A 21,986-nucleotide genomic window follows, 5' to 3' on the forward strand; every position below is an offset into this window, starting at 1 on the left:
AATTAATTTAAAATATAATATTTTAATAAATTAAAAACTAAAAAAAATAAAAACTTGAATTGTAGGTGGCATATCCGTTTATTATAATTAATTAAAAAATAATATAATTTAATTAAATTAATAATAATTATTTCATTAAATAAAATAAAATTAACTTATATATATAATTACGTAACAAATTTAAATAAATTTAAATAAATTTAAATAAATTTAAATAATATCTATATATTAATTTAAAATACAATAAATTAATATACTAAAAACTCAAAAAAAAACATAAACCTTGAGATGTGACATATCCGTTGAAGAAAAGAAGTGAGGGTGTAAGATTTTTTAAAATATAAAGGATAGTTTTGTAATTTAAAAAAAAATGTGATGGTGCATGGAGCAATGTAGGGTGGTGTAGGAAGTAATTCTCAAAGAATAACAATATTAATCCTAATCTCAGTCATTATCAAATTGGGCAGTAAATAGACCAATATTAATCAAAAACTCATCCAAAAATCTATAAATAAGGTTTAGCATAAGAGTACTTTATGCATGTAGCACCTACCTAAGCATAATGAACGAGAGAAAAAGAAAATCGAAGACTGAGACGTTGACCTATGCGTGGAATTTGAATATTGTTTATGTAAGAAGATTTAACTTCGACCGATAAACAAAAACAAGATATAATATTTTTATTTATTAAATTTTATAATAATTTTTTATTTTGATTTGAATTTAATTTTAACTTTATTTAACTATTTTCTACATTAAAATATTTTTAATAAAAAATATTCTTTAATATATTAATATATGATCAAATTTATTTTCTCAAACTTTTCAATCATTTTTTTTCTTAAATCAAACAAAACCTTTTTTCACTCTCTTTCCTTTTTTTTTATTCACTTCCTTAAATTCACCTTTAATCCAATCAACCTTTAAATTCCCACCATTATCTTTAATGCACACAAACCTATCCCTATTACCTCCACCAAATTATTCTCCTTCCTCTTACACTAAAAAAGAACCTGCTTTTCCTTCCTTCTTCTCCACCTAAAACTGTTTACTAATTCTTCCAACTAAGACAATGCACGGGAAAGTTGACAACTAATACAATGCCCACAAAGCATTGCAACGATCACATCAACATATACTTTGAGAAATCAAATAATAAAAATACAATGATACTTAAAACTATGATTTTCTTTTATTAAACTTACTTTAAGAAAATCCAAATATTAGAAAACACTTTATTTATACGCCTGTCATACGTAGGTAAAAGAAACTCTTTACTATCACAAACTTTTAGAGTTTGAAACATTTAAAAGACGGAGGCTTAAAGAAAGGGGAAATATGAGATACACATAATAAATTGAAAGTAATTAATCATTTGGTGGTGCTAGCAAAATTGAATTAGAAAATTAGATACGATCAATTACTAGCTCTTTCAACACTCCAAAAAATTCAAATTCAAACTAATAAACGAATAAACTATTTCAAGCACTTGTTGATCTTTCTATGTAGATAATGCATCTTACTTTATCCCTAATTATTATATTGACAACAAACATCTAACTTTTCAATATTCGGAGCCTTAGTAAGAGTGAATTTAACTATAAATATTTATTCTTCACAAATGAGAAGAGTTTAGGGATATTAGATATTTCTTAATGAAGTTATAAGTTAGATGAATCTCTTGTCAAATATTTCATATATTTCTCTTGAACCATAGTAATTATATTGAAATGGTGGTGGACATGAGTATCATGAATTAAAATAATAAAAGATAAATATTACTAAAATGAAGTATAACACATGATTAGAGTTCTTTGTTATGGATTGAGATTTATTAAGATTCATTAGAATAAAAATATTAAAATAACATATATTATGTAAGGACTTGTCATAACTAATTAAGATAAAGATAATTTTATTTTAGTATTATGAAAATAATGGACTTTTATAAATATTCAGAAAAATAAACCCAATAAAGATAAATATGCTTCATATTTATAGTATAATAAGGTAGAAATCCTGATTATTAGGAAAAAGAGTCAAAAACTTTGAGGGTTAGGAGAAATATTTAATGGGAAACCTAGATAAAGAGAATTATCCTTATTGATTGTTTTATATGATTTTTAATGTTTGTTGTGATGTTTGTAAGAGGCATTATCTTTGAAGTGTATTTTTTTATATTTAGAGTTCATTTAGTTCGAGTTAATAGAGTCAACTTAACCAACTATAAGATGACTAGCTATCTTAATTTTTTTAAATAAGTAAAATATTTAATGTTAGTGTTAAACTAGCCTCGACTAAGCCAACACTACTTAAAGTAAATAAGATTAGCGTCGATATAGCTGATGTTAATCTTATTTAATTTTCTATTTATATTTATTTAAGTTAGTGTATGTTAAACGAACATTATTTCTATTATCTTATTATTTATTTAAGTTCACATCGGTTAAACCAATACTAATATAATATATCTTTAATATCTATTTAAACATTGACTAAGACGACTCTAACTTATATGTTATGTTCCTTCGTGACAATGGATAGTGTTCCGGTACGCCCAATAACCTAACATCGTTTAAGAGTCAAGACCAAAGATACTTTAAACATTCTTTCCTCCTTGAACCCTTTAAGGTGAATTTCAAGTACAAAATTGTGATAGGAGTTTCAAGATTCAAAGCAGACAATATATCAAATGTGGTGATTGACTCTAGCAATGTTATCTCAGCAGACTTAAGATCATAATACTAATGTTGTATATGGGAATGAAAATGAGGTTCCAAAGAAATCATCATTTCCCAATGGAATGGAAAAGTGGTCCCAAAGGCGAATCTTTGTTCCCTTAGTCCTCTGTTGGACATTGAACTCTCATTTTCCTTAGACCTCGAATGAGAAGTTTGTTTTGTATACTTAATAGTCTCACATTACTTTAGAGTCCAAAAGTAAAATATTTCTTCCTCCTCAACCTTTCAAAGTAGACAAAACCTTAAATGCATTGATTAACTTTATGATACTATCTCAAGAAACATGAGCCTGAAGAGATAAAAACCTCATATTATATTTTTCCTCCTTTACAATTTTTCTTTCTTGTTTTTTACATAAATCTCCTAACAATCATTCTTCATTTATATTCATAAATATATGTACACTCATCTTCATTCACATTCATCTACTTTATTTACATTAATTTCCTTGATCTACAATTTCTTCTTAATTATGTTACAATTGTTTTGTGATAAACTAGATTTTAGTTTCATAACTAGTAAAATATATTTTTGATAGTGTTGACAGTAAAAATTTTACATTTTTAAAATATGGAAACGTATTAAAAACAATAATCATAACTAAAAACTTAAATATTTTAAAAATAAATATTATGAACATGTTTTATATTTTTATAATATTTTTTTCATAAAAACACTGTAAACTTGTTTTTCTCTCACTTCAAATGAAAAATAAAATAATATTCTGGTAAAGTTTGTAAGAGCTTAGGAAATTGTAGTAATTAGGAAATAATGTGGTTACGAGACTTGGACATTATTGTTTGATAATTGGTGTTTGATGATTTATTGTTTTCTAAAATTATAATGTTTATTATTTAATGTTATTATTCATTAAGTGGAACATATGATTGGTATATTGTTATTTGAATGATTTGTGTGATGTGTTGTTACCAATATGATGTGTTGGATTGATGATAGGAGGGTGATTTATGATTGAATAGGTGTGAGCCAAATTCTAAAAAAAAAAAGAGTTAAGGTAAACTTTTAGTTTTAATTGTATTTTGGACCCAAGGACAAAAGAGTAATTAAATGGTGTAGAAACTTAATTATGGGGTGTAGAAATGAAAAGAATAAAAAGTAAAAATCTGAAACAAAAATAGAAAGAGTACGTGAATGTTTGAAATATTTGGTGGTTGTTGATATTTTAAATAATACATAGATAAAATAAGAGGGGAAATCTTGGTGGTTTTATAGAATAAATGAGAGACATTATTTTAATTAAAAATATATAAATAGAATAGAAAAAATAAAAAGAAGAAGAGTAAAAAGGGGTTGCATATTGCTACTCTAAAATAAAAAACGAAAATTAAAGAGTTAAGGTAGAGAAAAGACGTTTTCTAGGAGAAAAGAGAAATAACTATAGAAAACCCTAGTTTAAGGAAGGACTTGTTGTATTTTTGAAGTTTAGATAAATTGAAGTTAGAAATAAGGGTGGTGTGGTAATAATTATATGCATTATATTGTGTTTTTTAGGTTATAACATGTCAATGATTAGTTTTGGATGATTCAAGTGATATATTATGTGTTTGAGTATGTTTACAAGGGTATGTGATGCTTGACTACATGAATGCTATTTTGGGGGAGTTTTCTCATGATTTAGGGTTGTTGCATGTGTGAGTGTAGACTTGAATTACGTCCACAATGTTTTTGTTTCGCAGATAATCGATTATCACTAGTGATAATCAATTATTGCGCATCGAGATTGGGTATGGTTGCGTGATTAACAGATCATCACTTATGATAATCGATTATCACCTCTTGCGTGACATTTATGGGCGATTTTCATTGAGATAATCGATTATCAAAAGTGATAATCGATTATCACAATGTATTTTGGTGAAAATTGACGAATTTGATTAAGAATGGACGTGGTTCAAGCTTAGGAAGCAGTGGAACGTGTTGGGACTCAAGGAATGAGAGTTATGGGCATGTTTATGGTCAGTTTTGACTTGTGATTATGAATGGGAACATGAATGAGTGTTGGGATGTATTGGAGTATGTGTTTGATGAGCATGAGAGTTGAGGATAAAGTCTACTTGTTGTACCTAGTAAATCCTGGTGCTATCTGCAGATAGGTGTTTCCTTTTGCCTTGTGTGCACTAAAAAAGTATTCGGGTATTGAGCCTTCCTTGTGAGGGGTGAAGGTGTCTTCCTTGTCCTTGTGTGGAATGATTACTTGTTTCTTGTTGGATTGCGAGACTACTTGAATATATCTGTATGGGGAATCTATAGATGGGTTGTATGGGGAATCTATAATCAATGAGGTAGGGTACAGGAGTGTGACTGCTCCTTTTCATTGCGGTGTTTATGATATGGTGATGCTCATGGTGTTGTTCATGACTAGGTAGTGATGAAGGTGGTGTATCTATGATGGTGATCATGGTATTTGAGATGCTCCAAGTGATGCTACGTGATAGCGGTGTTACTACAAGAATATAAGTAATTAACATAGGTGCTAAGGAGTGGATAGACCAAGAGTCTATGTGTGAGATGTTAGTGATGACATCGAGGATCGAGTGATTCGTTTGATTAAATTGTTATATTAGAGGACTGGGAATCCTCTTGCTATTAATATTGTGTATGAGGTGTTTGATTATTGTTGATTTAATTAGTATGCTTATATCATGTTATTATGATTGTTTTATCGGTAGTTTACCCATACATGTTCATGTGTGTGCATGTGAATGCGATGAGTGATGTTATACGTGAGCAAATGATGTTGTAGATGGTGTTGAGGCATGATAGATTTGAGAGATGACGGGGAACAAACTTGAAATTTTATTTACAGTTATTACTGTTGAACTTTGAGACAATGTAATTGAAGTTATTTTATTTCCTTCGTTATTTTCATTGGACAAATTTTTTGAACTATTATGTTATGCACGTTTTAAATGTTGATATTTTTGAAAATACGTTTTGCGTTATGTTAAAGTTTGAAATTTTATCGTTTTTGAATAACCTGTGTGACATCTGAAAATTGGAGCGTTACAAAGTTAACATTGGAAAACTGTATAAAAATTGACTTAGGTGTAAATATATTTTAATTTAGATAAAGAAAATAAACATGCAAAGTCGTTTTTAATATGAATAATAAAAAAATTAGTAAGTAAAATATACTAGTGGTACTAAATAAATATCTTTGATAGAAAGATAGGGAGTGTATTTTAATTATTTGGTAAGGTGTGTATGCTTATTATTATTAATAATAAATTTTAGTTTGATAAATTCTTTTTCATGAAATCAAGTAAAATAGAATTATTAAAAATATTAAATTATTTAGATTTTAATTTTTATATATTTATATTTATTATTTTAAATTTTTATATTGAAATTATTTTGAAAAACATTACTTTTAAAACTTATATTTTATCATACAACTTATTTAAATTTATTTGTTGAAAAAATCAAAGTTATTTATATTAATATTTTATTATGTAATTTTTTTAAATTGTATTTTAAAATGTTTTTTTTATCATACTTTATATTTCAAAGAATTATTTTGAAATAAATTATAAAAAAATAATTCATTTATCTTTTCATAAGTACTTAAAGATAAGGGACCCATAGTAAAGCATTTATCTTTTCCTAGTACTTAAAAGTAAGAGGACCCATAATAAAGCAAATTCGTTTAGCTGGTAACGGCTTCCGCCGTGATTAGTTGTCATCCCTAATTTTAAACCTGCAAATATATGTTTATGTTCTAAGTCGACCGCAGCAAATTACATGTTTATGTTTTTGTCGACAGTGTTACTATGTGTGATCGAATTTATAGTTAAAAAAAAGTACACATAATAAGTTACAAATGTTGAATTAAAATAAATTATATTATAAAAACACATGTAATATTTTTGAAACTATACGATTAAAAAAAATTATATTTAAAAACAAAAGACTTAATAGTTGGTCCCTTTATATCGTAATTTATATTCAATATAGTCTTTTTGACAAACGACATTTAAATCGTTAACATTTAAATGTTCAGTTGAGCAATATCGCATGTCATTTATTGGCTAACTGGATATTTTAACGTATAATGAGATGAATTTATGTTTTTTGAAAGTTATTTTCTGATATTAGGGTTTTGATTTTCAATTCTCTTGCTTTATTATTAATCTCTTTTAAGAGTGTCCAACAATGGGTCTTTACGGCTAGACCAACCCGACTCCATGACGACATTCACCAGTCCTCCATGGACGCCACTTGCGAATCAAAGAATAACCAAGAATCAGATAACAAAACAGGACTCGCGATTCAAGAGACGAATACCACAACCATCAACCTTAATCGAAGAACAGGAAAATCTCAAATTCAATTCAATGAAACCTACATCTCAACTCACATAAGAAATCAGATAATCATAACAGAAACCCCTAAATTTTGATGTACAACTGAAACCCTTTGTCGCGCTCTCGTCGCCTCCATCGTGCCTTTGCATGCTTTCGTCACGCCTGAACGCGTATCCCCTTCCTACAAACCCTCGACATGACCAAAGAGAAGAGGGATGTAGCTCTCTTCCTTGCGACGCGATCTAGATCAAGAACATAAAGAAAATATATCACGACTCCCTCCTACGAAACGAACCAAACTAGAAAACAAAGGGAGAAGAAGAATTCGCTATAGTGCGAACCAATACGCTATGAAGAAAGGAAAAAGAGCGCATCCACAACACACTAGTGCAGCGAGGGGCTTTTACCGCGGTTCATTTTCACTATACGTCGCGGTTTAAGAACCGCGGCATATTCAGCCGCGGTAGTAAGTCAGACAGTTTAGGCCGCGGTTATAACCGCGGTATATGCGTTGCGGAATATGCCGTGGTTGTCGAGGGAACCGCTGCCTAAATCCATTTTTTTTTAAAAAAAAAAAAATCCACTTTATGCCGCGGTTCAACCGCGGCAAAAGACAGAAGCATATGCCGCGGTTAGTGTTAAAACCGCGGCCATATGTCTAGTTTAAAAAAAAACGAAACACTATATGCCGCGGTTGTGGTTAGAACCGCGGCATATTCCCCTGCAGTTTTTTAAAATTGCAGGTCTGTTTTTGTGATATCCACTACCACAAAAATAGACCTGCATATAAAAACATGTACACAAATTCAATTTGAACATAACAAACACATGTTCAAATGTATTTCAACATCAAATAAAGTACAAAGTCTAAGAAAATTCTATCTAATCAAATGCATTGTTTAAATTTAAGAGCTATTGTATAATCTAACTATATACTTCGCAGCAGCGTTCCTAATGAATAATAGTGACTTCTCAGGAACTGGTGCAGTAGTCTTGAATCTCTGCAAAAGACAATTCATTTTATTTAGTGTATATGAATTCAACATTTGTTAAAAAATCAAAATTTGTTAAAGTTAAATATTACCGTTTCCCAGCGACTTGTGATGTGAGAACGAACAATATGGGTCATCCAATACATTACATAGTATCCACACTCATATGACCCATTTTGTCTGTTACACTACAATATATCATCACAGTTGATAATAGTTAGTGAATAACATTTGTTATAAAACAATTATAACAAAGTATGACTTTAGCATATGTCAAACCTTGAGAGAAATCCAAGCAATCTTTCTACTGTTAACAATTGATCTCCCACCCATCATCATACTTGCTGGAATAGAACTGTATATAAAAAAAGGTTTTAGCATTCAGTTATATAACAAAGAAAGTCCAAACATTGAGGTTCTTACCAATCAATTGCTTGTTTGAGTTGTGTGGGAGGAGGCCTGTGCAATGAGCAGAACCACAAAGCATAGTTGTCTTGCATAGACATAACAAGAAGTTGCCAATGGCGCCTGAAATTCATAACAACGTAACTATTAAATATTAAAATCACATATGGAACATTATTATGTTAACAAAGTTGACTTACCCGGATATATAAGGCAAAAAGTATATTTTCTTGCCCCTTCCAAAACTTCTTATCAGACTCATGTTGATATGCTCAAAATCATTTGATTCATGAATTGATTGGGGATCAATGAATCCATAATCATCAGAACGCCCCAACTTATTAGTGACCCCAGACATATACCTGAAATAAAAAATTAACTTTGATATAAGGATACTTGATATACAAATGAATTTTATATATAAATAATTGGTCATAGACTTACATCGTCCATAGTTGAATAATTGAAATATTCAACTCTTGTGTTCCCGACGCAAGCTCACGGACATCTTGGCTATTAAGGTATATTGGGACCTCAGAGCCTGCCCCAAATACATTAGCATCATACTCAACCTCCAAAGGCTTATCATCAAGGATGTCAGCAAGTAAATGCAATGAAGAAAGAGGGTCATCCTCAGATAGAGGAATCTTCTCTTGTGCCTGCGTCTGTTGTTACATGAAAAGATAAGATAAGTTTTGACATCAAAAACCTTTAAAATTGAGAAGTGTAAAGAGGAATTTCATACCGAGGGGTCAGAAACTGGTTTAACCAAAAATTTAGGCCAACTGATAAACGACTTATATGCTTGTTCCACAGTGAAAATCTCTTCCGTGGACAGAGGAACCGAGGCATCTGGTATGATCATTTCATCCACTGAGACCTTCACCTCATCCTCTAATAGTTGCATACCATGACATACAGTCGCTGACCTAAACTCTGTTCCACGAGCTACCAGCACCATCTCAGTATCCTCTAAAATGTATAGCAGACATGGACTACCATCGTCCATGTCATCCTCTGGGATGACTGATGCGGAACAACTTCCTTTCGCGCTTCTCCCTGTCAGATACAAAAGATAGAAATAATTGCACATAAATGTTTTTTAAGTTTACCTGTGGGAGGGGGAGGGATAACATGTTCCTCTATAGGAGACGGCACCGGGCGCATGCTCTGAAACTGCTGCTGGTATAGCATCTGGAATTCAGCCCTCACCTCGGCCCTGATCTCCTCTCTAAGGTCTTGTCGGACCTTTTTTGTGATCTCTTCTGTCATCCTTTGTGTATCGCTGTATGAATATGAAGGCTGACGAGAAGAGCTCCCAAAATAATCTGTAATTCCTACTCCAGGACCTGCAGCACATACACGTCCAGGGTGCTCAGGTCGTCCAATCGCAGCAGCAAGAATATCCTGGCGACCCTCTGGAGTGAATTGGCCTTGGGAGCTCTGCTCAACCAAGGTGTCCTGTAACATTACAAAACACCACTATTCTTTAAATAGTTTAATGTAGTATGTATAATGACAATACTTATTATTTTAGGAACAGTGATAACTTACAATTCTTTCAGAAATCTCTCGTGCAGTGTCGGAAGAGTAGGTGCCCGATGGTCGCATACGGGCCAACTTCCATTTCTCATGTCTAGACGGTGGAGAAGGAGGCTGAGGAGGGCTACCACCCTGAGATGGTGGTATAGCATCTGTCTTTTGCTTGAGGATTTTCTCCTCAAGCTTCCTATACCCACCACGAGATAATAGGTGGGGGTTTTTGTTGTGAGCACTTGTTCCTTGTGCTTTGCTTCTAATTGCCTGTCACATACACATTAATTAATTAGTTCATATGATATATATTTGTTAATGAGGAATTGAATAATATGAACTACACAAACCTGCCATTCCTCTGACATCCGACTCTCTTTAAAAAGCCGCCAAGTCTCCTCATCAATGAACTTATATGCACTACATGGACTTTTATGTTTAAGGTGTCCAAAGATGTATCTTGATGTCAACTTGCTTTTAAAGTTTCTGAAATTTTCTGCAACAGTTGACAAACACTTATTTCTAAGTGATGTGACATTTGGAATGTCAAATGTCATCTGAAAAAAACATAATAAAGTTGTATTAGTACAAAATTATCAATATAAACAAATTTTAATTCAAATGCTATTAACTAACTTACCAATATATCTTTCCAAATAATGTTCCGATCAACCTCGGACACATGATCAAAAGATGGAATGAGAATGCTAATCTTATCACGTGCCACTACTCCAAGGTATGATCGGAAGTCATCTGCATAGGGGCCAGTTGCCACACCCGTGGTGACATTCACATTCACCGGAGTTCTTTCACCACTATTTTTCCTGATCAATAGTTGTTTCATCCTAGTGGGTCCTCTAGTGATTTTGGTTGGGGGAGCCTCATCCCCTGAAGAATGTGGATGATCAGTCATATATCTGTCAAAATAAATAACAACATTAAATTTTATTTCAAGACTTATGTAATATCATATAAATTAACAAAACATGTAATAGTAATCATAGGAAATGTATAAAAGGAAAACTTATGTTATATTAATAAAATACTTATACAGAAATTGAAAATTCATACATAAAGATATGGATTCATCATATGTATATTCCCTCATCATGATCTGACCGAATTGCATGTAAATCATCGTCAACTAGAGATTGGTCATCCAAATTTGTTGTAGTTTGAAATGAATGGTTTTCAGCAATATAAATATTAATCAGATTGTCTTCGTTAACTTCAATTTGTTTTTTGCCTTGAAGAACAACATACCAATGGTCAGACGCAGTATCTTTGACATAAAAAACTTGAGATGCTTGATGTACCATGATAAACGGTTCGTCTCGGTAACCCACCTTGCGAAAATCAACCAGTGTCATACCCGAGTCATCTATTTTCACACCACTCTTATTGTCAAACCACTTACACTTGAACAATGGAACAAAAAACTTGGTGTAATCAACCTCCCATATCTCTTCTATTATACCATAATATCTCATTGATCCAAGTACAGGAGATTGATCTTTTGATGTGGAAAATTGAAGAGACTCAGCTTCTAAACTGACTCCACTATTTTGTACTGTGCTTTTATCATCCAAAGTCTTCGTATAGAATGTGCAATTATTGACTTCATAACCTGTACAACACACGACATCAAACTTCAAACCATTTGCAAGCCACAATAAAGTTTCAGAAGAATGTGGCTCTTTGTCAATTTCAGATTTGAACCAAGACATAAATGTTTTGTTATGCTCCATCAATTGCCATTTCTCTGATTGTCTAGGATTTTTATTCTTAACAATGGCTTTGTGTGCTTCCAAAAAAGGGATCACCTCATCTGTGTTGTTCAATATATAAAGATGCGCTTGCAACAATTCTTCGCGATCTTTTGTCACCACATTGACACCTCAGATGCTTTTACTTGTAGAAAATTTATTCAACCATGCTGTGCGAGGAACTCCTATTGGATTCGTTGATGTCATGTAATCTGAACAAAACTCGATACTTTCTTCAGCAATATACCTTTCAATCATCGAACCTTCAGGACGATATGGATTTTTAACGTACCCTTTCAAAATCTTCATATAACGCTCAATAGGATACATCCATCTTAAGTATACCGGTCCGCACAACTTGATTTCTCTAACCAAATGAACAAGTAAATGTACCATGATGTCAAAAAAAGATGGAGGGAAAAACATCTCTAGTTGACACAAGATGATAACTATCTCGCCTTGAAGTTCATCTAACTTTGTAGGATCGATGGCTTTACTACATATTGACGAGAACCATGAACACAACCTGTTTATGGTGTGCCTAACATTTTTGGGCAAAATTCCACGAATAGCCACCAGTAACAACTGTTGCATTAAGACGTGACAATCGTGAGACTTCATGCCAACAAGCTTTAAGTCCTGCATTGACACTAAACTCTTCATATTTGAAGAGTATCCTTGTGGTACTTTGATACTCTTTAAACATACAAAAAAACTTATCTTCTCTTGTCTAGACATTGTGTAACATGCAGGGGACAAATAAGTACGTTTACCAATCTCCTTGGGTGCCAACTCTTCTCGGATATTCATGTCAACCAAATCCAAACGAGCATTCACTCCATCTTTTGTCTTTCCCTGAATGTTGAGTAATGTACCAATCAAGCTATCACACACATTCTTTTCTACATGCATCACATATATGCAATGTCGAACATCTAACTTTGACCAATATGGAAGATCAAAGAATATTGATTTCTTCTTCCAAGGGGTCGTTACAGATGACTTCTTCGATGTTTTCCCAAATACATGATGTATTTTATTAACTTTTTCAAGAACTTGAAGGCCAGTAAGTGGATTTGGTGCTTCGTCCCTCTCTTGATCTCCATTGAATGCTTTTTTTAACCTTCGATATGGATGATTACGTTCTAGAAATCTCCGATGACGCAGATACACCGTCTTTCTTCCATGTTTCAATTGATGAGCTGCAGTGTTTTCTTCACATATAGGACATGCTTTATGACCCTTGACACTGTATCCTGACAAATTACCATAAGCAGGAAAGTCATTAATGGTGCAAAATAACATTGCACGCATCATAAAAGTCTCTGAAGCGAATGCATCAAATATTTCAACCCCATCAACCCACAAAACCTTCAAGTCTTCAACTAGTGGGCTTAGATAAACATCTATGTCATTTCCAGGCTGCTTTGGACCAGATATCATCATAGACAACATCATGTACTTCCTCTTCATGCACAATGCAGGAGATAAGTTGTAAATTATCAATATAACTGGCCAACAACTGTGATTGGTACTCAGATTACCAAATGGGTTCATTCCATCAGTGGCTAAACCAAGCCTAAGATTTCTACACTCTTTACCAAATTCGGGGAATTGTCGATCAATATTTTTCCATTGCTTTGAATCAGCTGGATGACGAAGCAGCCCGTCAATTTTTCTCTCATCTGCATGCCATCTAAGATTTTTAGCATCTTTGGGATTCGCAAACAAACGCTTAAGTCTGGGCACTATTGGAAGGTACCAAACTACTTTCAAAGCAGATCCATTTTTTTCTATCTGACCATTATCTTCACTATTGTTTTTTGACTTGTATCGTGATAAGCCACATTTTGGACACTTTGTCAAAAATTCAAACTCTTTCCTATACAAAATGCAGTCATTGGGACAAGCATGTATCCTTTTATACTCCATACCCATTGGACAAAGAATTTTCTTCGCATCATAATTACGAGTGGGCAGTGTATTTCCATCTGGCAACATTTCATTCAACAACGTCAACAGTTCTGTAAAACTCTTATCAGTCCATCCATTGCTCGCCTTCAAATTCATGAGCCTTAACACCGCTGACAAACGTGTGAACTTAGTTGAACCGACATACAAAGGTGTTTCCGCATCAGTCGACATCGTCTCATACACATGAGCTTTGGCAAAATTTTCTGCTCCAACATCGCGGATCATGTCCTCCAATTTGTCTTCATCCGGTCGATCTTCTTCGATGGTGGAATCAGTAACATTTACACTTTGAGAGTCAGTGGGAAAATGCATTTCTTCGCCGTACCATATCCATGTTGTATAGCATCTTAGAAAACCATCACATATAAGATGTTCTCTAATTTAAGTTGCGTTCAACTTTCTCCCATTCAAACAGTTCACACAAGGACATCTAAACTTCACTTCATCATCACTTCTCCCCTCATTACGTTGCGCAAATTGTATAAATTCCTCTACACCTCTCTCGTACTCAGCACTAATACGTGGTAAATTAATCCAATTTCGATCCATATTCCTAAATATTACATAAAAAGATAAGCTACTAAAAATCAAACTTGCAATTTCATACAAGAACTACATGCCACATTACCAAAACTATAGCAAAAATCATACCACACATTACCAAAACTATAGCAATTTCATGCATTACCAAAATTAAAGCAAAAACTATACCATACATTACCAAAACTATAGAAACTTCATACATTACCAAAACTATAGCATTATGCAAAAACTAATGAAGAAATCATGTTAAGAATGCAAAAGGGCATAAATACCTGGAAGAGGAACGGCGAAAACGCTTGGTGCAAAAAAAACGAAATCGCAGCGGAGAGGGAATGACGCGTTTCAAACGATTTTGATCGGCTAAAACTGTTTTTTATCGTCACAAATGAGAAAGGACCGAATAATTTCAAGTTTAAACGGTGCAAAACGCGTATCTGAGATGTTGGGTGTCGGAGGAGAAGAAAACGCGAAACAGAGCACGCGAAGAAGACGATCACTGTTCCAAGTTTTGTTTTTTAACTCTGAACGGGGGAATCTACCGCGGTTCCCTACTTAACCGAGGTATAAAATGGGTATATGCCGCGGTTTCACAAGCAACCGCGGCCTATACTGATTAAAAAAATTAACCTAAATGGCATTTTTGAAATTATTTTCAAACTATATGCCGCGGTTCAGCGGGCAACCGCGGTATATTCCTCGAAAATATTTAAAATTATTTTAAATTTATTTCAGGTAGGAGAATAGGTCGCGGTTGCTCGAAGAACCGCGGCCTATACCCCTGTAACGTGCTGAAGACGACTGTCTCCCCAACTGCCTTTTGGGGAATTTCAGTAGATGATAGGGGTATATGCCGCGGTTGCTCTGCGAAACCGCGGCATATACCCCTGTAACTTCTGAAATTCTCTGACTGGCAGAGAAGTTGAGAAGTTACTGCGGTATATGCCGCGGTTCTGTGGACAACCGCGGCATATACCCTTGTAACTTTTGACATTCTCTGACCCAGTCAGCCCCTGCAATAAATTGGCAGGGGTATATGCCGCGGTTGTCCAGAGAACCGCGGCATATACGCTGTTATTTAATTTTTTATTCACATGTGGCGTCAAATGGAATGGTTGACTGGAGGATATGCCGCGGTTCTGCTCTGAACCGCGGCATATGTGTTCGATTTATTTACAAAACTGCCACCGCGCACCATTATGCTGCGGTTTCCGATGAACCGTGGCATAATGTGCGCTGTAAAAACCCAATTTTTTACTAGTGACACCATCGTCTTGTAGCCAAAAGGCCACTACTCGAGTCATGGAGCCATTGTCACCCAAAAATGGTTTTTCGAATGTTGAGAATAAAAAATCTCCAATTTGGTGCCATTGAGTTTTTTTGTTTGATCAATAAATTTAGCCAAAGAAACTTTAATTAATGTATGATGAGAATCATGTATTAAAAAATAAAAATCCTAATATCACAAAATAACTTTCAAAAAGTATAAATTTACTCCACCTTAAAGTGTCCATGTCACTAATAAGTGACATGTCATTTGCAGCTCAACATTTAACTTTTAATAATTTAAACGTTGTTTCTAAATTTAAACAAAAAAAACTAAGAAAAAATATAAGTATAATTTCAAAGCCAGCCGATTTAGAAATGCGTGTCCCGCTGCGTGGCTATAAATACTGTGTTGAAGAAAGCAAAATCGTAGTATTCCATTTCATACAACAAGAACAAAAACAAAAAATGGTTCAGCAGAGTCTGAGCAACGTGCACGTTCTTGTTCTGCCATACCCAGCCCAAGGCCACATCAACCCCCTCCTCCAATTCGCCAAGCGGTTAGCCTCGAAGGGCGTAAAAGCCACCGTTGCCACCACTCACTACACCGCCAACTCCATCGCCGCCCCAAACATCACCGTCGAACCCATCTCCGATGGCTTCGACAGAGCCGGCTTCGCCGAGGCCAACAACGACGTTCAACTCTTCCTCTCCTCCTTCCGAAGCAACGGTTCCAGGACCCTGTCCCAGCTCATAAAGAAGTACCACCAAACTCCCTCCCCCGTCACCTGCATTGTGTATGATTCGTTCTTCCCGTGGGCTCTCGAGGTGGCGAAGGAGCATGGCGTTTATGGGGCGGCGTTTTTCACTAACTCTGCGGCGGTGTGCAGCATTTTCTGCCGCATACAGCGTGGCTTAATTGAGGTTCCTGTTGGCGCGGAAGACCTTCCTCTGCGAGTTCCTGGGCTTCCTGCCTTGGATTCCCGTGCTCTCCCCAGTTTCGTGAGGTTCCCACAGAGCTATCCCGCTTACATGGCCATGAAGTTGAATCAGTTCTCTAACTTGGACAAAGCGGATTGGATGTTCGTCAACACCTTTGAAACATTGGAAAGCGAGGTACAGGCTCAATTCATGTACTTTTTTTGGTTTGGTGACCTAAATGTTGACGTGGGTGAAGTTGTTTTCTATTTACCTGTTTATTAGACTATTTTAGTTAACTGCCACACCTAATAAATCCTGAAAGTTGTCACTTTAGGTAAATATTCGACGCTGCTCATTGTACTTTGACTTTCTGTCTGATATAAAAGAATGAAGGATGAAAACCTTTTAACTTTGGGTAAATACTGTACTTCAGTCCCTAAACATACAGGATACACCTAATTATTGCACTCTTTATATATTTAGAGATTAAATCAGAGTTAATCATTTATTCTTTTAAATTTAGACGGAATCTACAATTTAAAAATAAGACGGAGACAAAATGTGGAACAGAACCAAACTTCAAGTTAAGAATAAAGATGAAGAAAAGGGAAAAAGATGGAAAGGGACCTGTTAAATAAGATGAGTTTCAAAAATTGAAGAGCATTTTACTTGTATCGTATTTTCTGACTCTGCATAGATAATTGTATTAAATGTCTTTTTGTTTGTTGTTGACACGGCTTAATGGTTTATCAAACTTTTTTGGTTAAGAATCTTGAGTTGTTGACTTTTCTTGTTTGGTATATTTTGCTTTGTCTGATTCATTATGAGATCATGACATTGTTGATGATGGTTTCCTTGTGAAAAGGTGGTGGAGGGCTTGAAGGAGCTCTTTCCGGCGAAGATGATAGGGCCAATGGTCCCTTCTGCATACTTGGACGGGAGGATTAAAGGGGACAAAGGGTATGGAGCAAGTCTATGGAAGCCACTGAACGAAGAGTGCAGTAATTGGTTGGAAGAAAAGGGTCCTCGGTCTGTGGTGTACATCTCCTTTGGAAGCATGGTCTCATTGACAGCAGAACAGGTGGAAGAGGTGGCTTGGGGGTTGAAAGAAAGTGGTGTGAATTTCTTGTGGGTTTTAAGAGAATCTGAGCAGGGTAAATTGCCTTGTGGATACAGAGATTTAGTAAAGGATAAGGGTCTGATTGTGACATGGTGCAACCAACTTGAATTGCTGGCTCACCAAGCCACTGGTTGCTTTGTGACTCATTGTGGCTGGAATTCCACCCTTGAAAGCCTTAGCCTTGGTGTTCCTGTGTTGTGTTTGCCACAATGGGCTGATCAGTTGCCTGATGCTAAATTTTTGGATGAAATCTGGGAGGTGGGATTGTGGCCCAAGGAGGATGATAATGGAATTGTTAGGAAGCAAGAATTTGTCAGTAGTTTGAAAGTTGTGATGGAGGGTGAAAGAAGTGAAGAGATAAGAAGGAATGCCAGCAAATGGAAGAAGTTGGCCAGGGAAGCAGTTGGTGAAGGTGGAAGCTCTGATAAACATATTAATCAATTTGTGAAGTATTTGATGAGTGCAGATAAGAATGGAAGTTTGAATGTTCATTGAGTGCCATCCTGATCAATAGTTGTTGGTGGACGAATGTGTTTTGGGCTCATCTGTCTTCATTTTTCAATGTGAAAAATGAGGTAAATGTGTGGAATCTTTGGCCAATTTCCTTCTTTTTTTAGGCAGTAATAGCTTTCTTTTTCTAGTTTATCATGTATCTGTTTCAAATTCTTGATCATAAAGATGCGTCAGTTCTCCTATGGGAGTCCAGAATAAAAGAATATGCTAATTCGTTTAATTTGTTACAGGAAAAACTAACAGTGAATCTTACAGTAACCCACATAACACAACAAATTAATACAAAAACGACACGAACCAACTGATTAATTGATAATTAAAAAAGCAATAAAAATAAAATAAAACCGATCTTGTAATTCCTCTACACTTTGCTCAGACTCTATTCACAGTATTGATGAATCTGGGTCATACAAAGAGGGTTATGTTTGAAAATCAATCATACATGTTTACTTCTCTTGAGATGTGTTTTTGCGTGTTGAACATGAATATGCATATATCTGAGAAAGAGCTGAATATACGTAGAGGTAAAGCTCTTAAAATTCCTAATCCCTATATATTAAAATCCTTTTAATCTTTGGGTGATGATCTGAGGTCCTTTGGCTAAGGCTATTGTGATTGAGAATTTTCCATCTAAAAATTGAAAGTTCTGGCAAGACAGGCAGCCTTCCATCTGTCGGTAAATCCATGAAAGATCATGTAACTAAGCATTACATGTTATGACACTTTTCTGGGAATATTTTGTGATTTCAAAATAGAGGTGCATATTACTCTATGGTGCATATTGTTATCTAGTTACACTGGGCATCCATAGAGCTGTCAAATAAGCCCCAATAATAAAACTTGACCCTAGCCCACATGGGTTGGGGTCAAAAAAGCCCACAGGACCAAAAAAACCCTTTATTATAAAATCCCACAGGACCAAATACCCCCAAAGCCCTGTGGGTCAGGGCCAGCTCATGGGCCTTCCTTTTTACCAAATTTTATGTAGAGAAAAAAAAATTATGATCAAGATACAGATGAAAAACAGAGAAACAAAAAATTTATAAAACAATTGGTAAATACAAAGATAACTGTTGGTTAGTCCCAATAAAGACACAAGCATTGGTGCTTCCTTTTGTGGCCTACTTGAACCTGTATTTTAGATAAAAGTGACAGGGTTATCTATGTTTATTATCATATTATTTTATCACTGCAACCATGTGATTCTGCATCTGTAATGGTGTACCCTTTTTGCTCTTCACCTGCAATGTTGGCAAGTTAGCAGTAAGTAAAAAGGCCAAAATATGCAATGCAAAATTTCAAAAACAACCACCTCATTCCATCATTTTTCACCAATCCAAACATAGAAATGAACATCACAAGCAATTAAGCTGAACCAAAACTCAAAGAAACATCAATAAATTCTATGTTCAAAGAAACAATAATTAATAATTAGAAAGTAAATTAAGCTATGGTGTCACCGAGTCTACCTGTGATCACTTTCACTGCCCACAATGTTGAAGACTTTCAACATCTTCTAAAAGTTTAGACTCATCAACTCCCTCATGACCAAAAATATCTTCAACAATTTCATCTATCACAAGCAATTGAAATACAATCAAACAACTAGTTTATAATCAATAATTTAATGTAAAGTAATTTTTAAAATAATAACATATACACTTACCACTAGGATTTTCAGAAAATCCATATAGCCAATTTTGAGTACAAATCAACATTTGCACATGCTCAGGAAGAATGGAGCTTCTATATTTCGAAAGTACACGTCCACCTTTACTAAAAGCTGACTCTGATGCCACTGTAGTAATAGGAATACTAAACACATCTCGAGCCATTATAGACAATATGGCAAACTTTTTCTCATTAGTCTTCCAATATTTGAGCACGTCAAAATCTTCATTGTCTTCATCATCATCTATTGTTGGTTCATCTAAATAAACATCTATCTCGTTCTTTCCAATGATAGATTTTGACTCATTCTGATACATTTTAAAATCCTACAATGCATTACATATTAATTATCAAAACAAAACTAGAAAAATTGGAAAAAAAATTGAACACTAGATATAAAACGCTTACCGAAATAATCCTTGATCTCTTAAACTTTTTCCCTTCAGTATTGGACTGAGACATCATGATGGATTCAGTAGGTGATTGGGAAAGAGAAACACTAGAGGTAGAAAAGTTCTTAACATATTCTTTAAATAACCTCTTGAACTTCTCTAACACTTTCTTTGTTTTCTCTGCATAGGTTAGAGGATCCAATTTTTTATAACAATATGTTATAAAATCAACCTTTAGTCGTGGATCAAGAATAGCTCCAAAAGCTAACCCAATACTATACTCCTTCCAATACTTTTGAAACTTTTCTTTCATATTACAAGCCATGTCCTTTAAGATGACATCTTCATTCAACAAATTTTCTTCAATGATGAGCTGAATTTTCCAAATTTGCATAAAATACAAGTTTGAAGTGGGATAAGATGAACCAGACATCATGTTTGTAATCTCATAAAATGGTTCTAAGAATTGACATATTTTCTCTCCCCTATCCCATTCCTCAGAAGATGGAAAATTTTTATAATTTCTATCAACCACTTTGAGAATTTCAAAAGCTTCCTTATATTTGATTGCACTTTCAAGCATTAAATAGGTTGAATTCCATCTTGTAGTCACATCTAATCTCAAACCCATGCTCATATTTTTGCCAGCATCACTAACACATTCTTTGAATTTGAGAGTTCTTCCATCTGATGATTTAACATACTTAATACTCTCTCTAATACTATGGAGTGCTTTGTCAATCACCTTTAAACCATCTTGAACTATCAAATTAAGAGTATGAGCACAACATCGTACATGGAAAAACTCACCATCACATAATAAACTTCTATGAACACAAAGATGGCTTTTCAGAATGTCTTGCAAATTAGTATTGGCAGAAGCATTGTCTAGGGTAATTGAGAAAATTTTCTTATCAATACCCCATTGCTTTAGGCAATCAAACACAACACTTTCTAGTTCAACACCTGTATGTGGTGGTTTCATTCGACAGAAGTTAAGAATCTTACTTGTCAATTTCCAGTTTTCATCAACAAAGTGTGCAATTAGGCAAATATATCCCTCAGAAGTAATTGCAGTCCAAACATCAGAGGTTAAACAAATTCTATTAGGAATCCTAGACATGATTTGCTTAACTTTATCCTTTTGTTCAATGTATTCCTTTTCCACATCTGATACAGTAGTGTTCCTACATTTCATGTCAACATTAGGATTAATGTATTTTATCCACTCTCTGATTCCTTCATATTCAACAAAATTATAAGGAAGGCTATGTTTAATTATGGCTCTCGCAAGTAACTTCCGGTGAATCTTTTGATTGATTTTTCGTGTCCCAAACTTTCCTTCTTGATTTAGATCCACACCTAAGTTTGCAATACTTCTACATACATGGACATGTCGACTTAAATGTGAAGTTCCATAATTGTTTTTAGTAACTGGGTTTTTTCCAACTTTGTAGCTATTACTACAATACTTACATGCAGCCTTTTCAATTCCATCCTCATCTTTTCCTATTTTTGTGAAAAAATTCCAAACATTTGAGATTTCCTTTTTATTGGTGGTAGCACTCTCAGATGGACCAGGAGTTTCAGATGCAAGATCATCAACCAAAATCAAAGGGTTACTCTTATGGTGGTCCATATTTAAAAGCTATTGCACACAACTGCATAAATAAATGAAGAAATATTTTTAATAGGTCTTCAATAAAGATAGCAGGAAAACTGCTTTTGAAAAGGGAAAGACGTGACCCAGAAAACAAATCGTTAAACTTAAAAACGATTCATCAAACTATAAAACTATTCTTCAGTTTGTCCAATATGTATCTGCTC

At 34.2% G+C, this 21,986-nt stretch overlaps 1 protein-coding gene across 1 annotated transcript; it reads left to right on the forward strand.

Annotated features, from left to right (window-relative positions):
- Window positions 1–15,952: 15,952 nt before the first annotated feature.
- On the forward strand, window positions 15,953–18,316 carry LOC108334879 (UDP-glycosyltransferase 74B1). The gene is made up of 2 exons (XM_052870138.1): window positions 15,953–16,658; window positions 17,329–18,316. The coding sequence occupies exons 1-2, from the start codon at window positions 16,011–16,013 to the stop codon at window positions 18,076–18,078; spliced, it is 1,398 nt and encodes a 465-aa protein (XP_052726098.1). The 5' UTR covers window positions 15,953–16,010; the 3' UTR covers window positions 18,079–18,316.
- Window positions 18,317–21,986: the final 3,670 nt, after the last annotated feature.

The sequence above is a fragment of the Vigna angularis genome, chromosome 10, assembly GCF_016808095.1.
Source record: "Vigna angularis cultivar LongXiaoDou No.4 chromosome 10, ASM1680809v1, whole genome shotgun sequence".
Classification (NCBI taxonomy): Eukaryota; Viridiplantae; Streptophyta; class Magnoliopsida; order Fabales; family Fabaceae; genus Vigna; species Vigna angularis.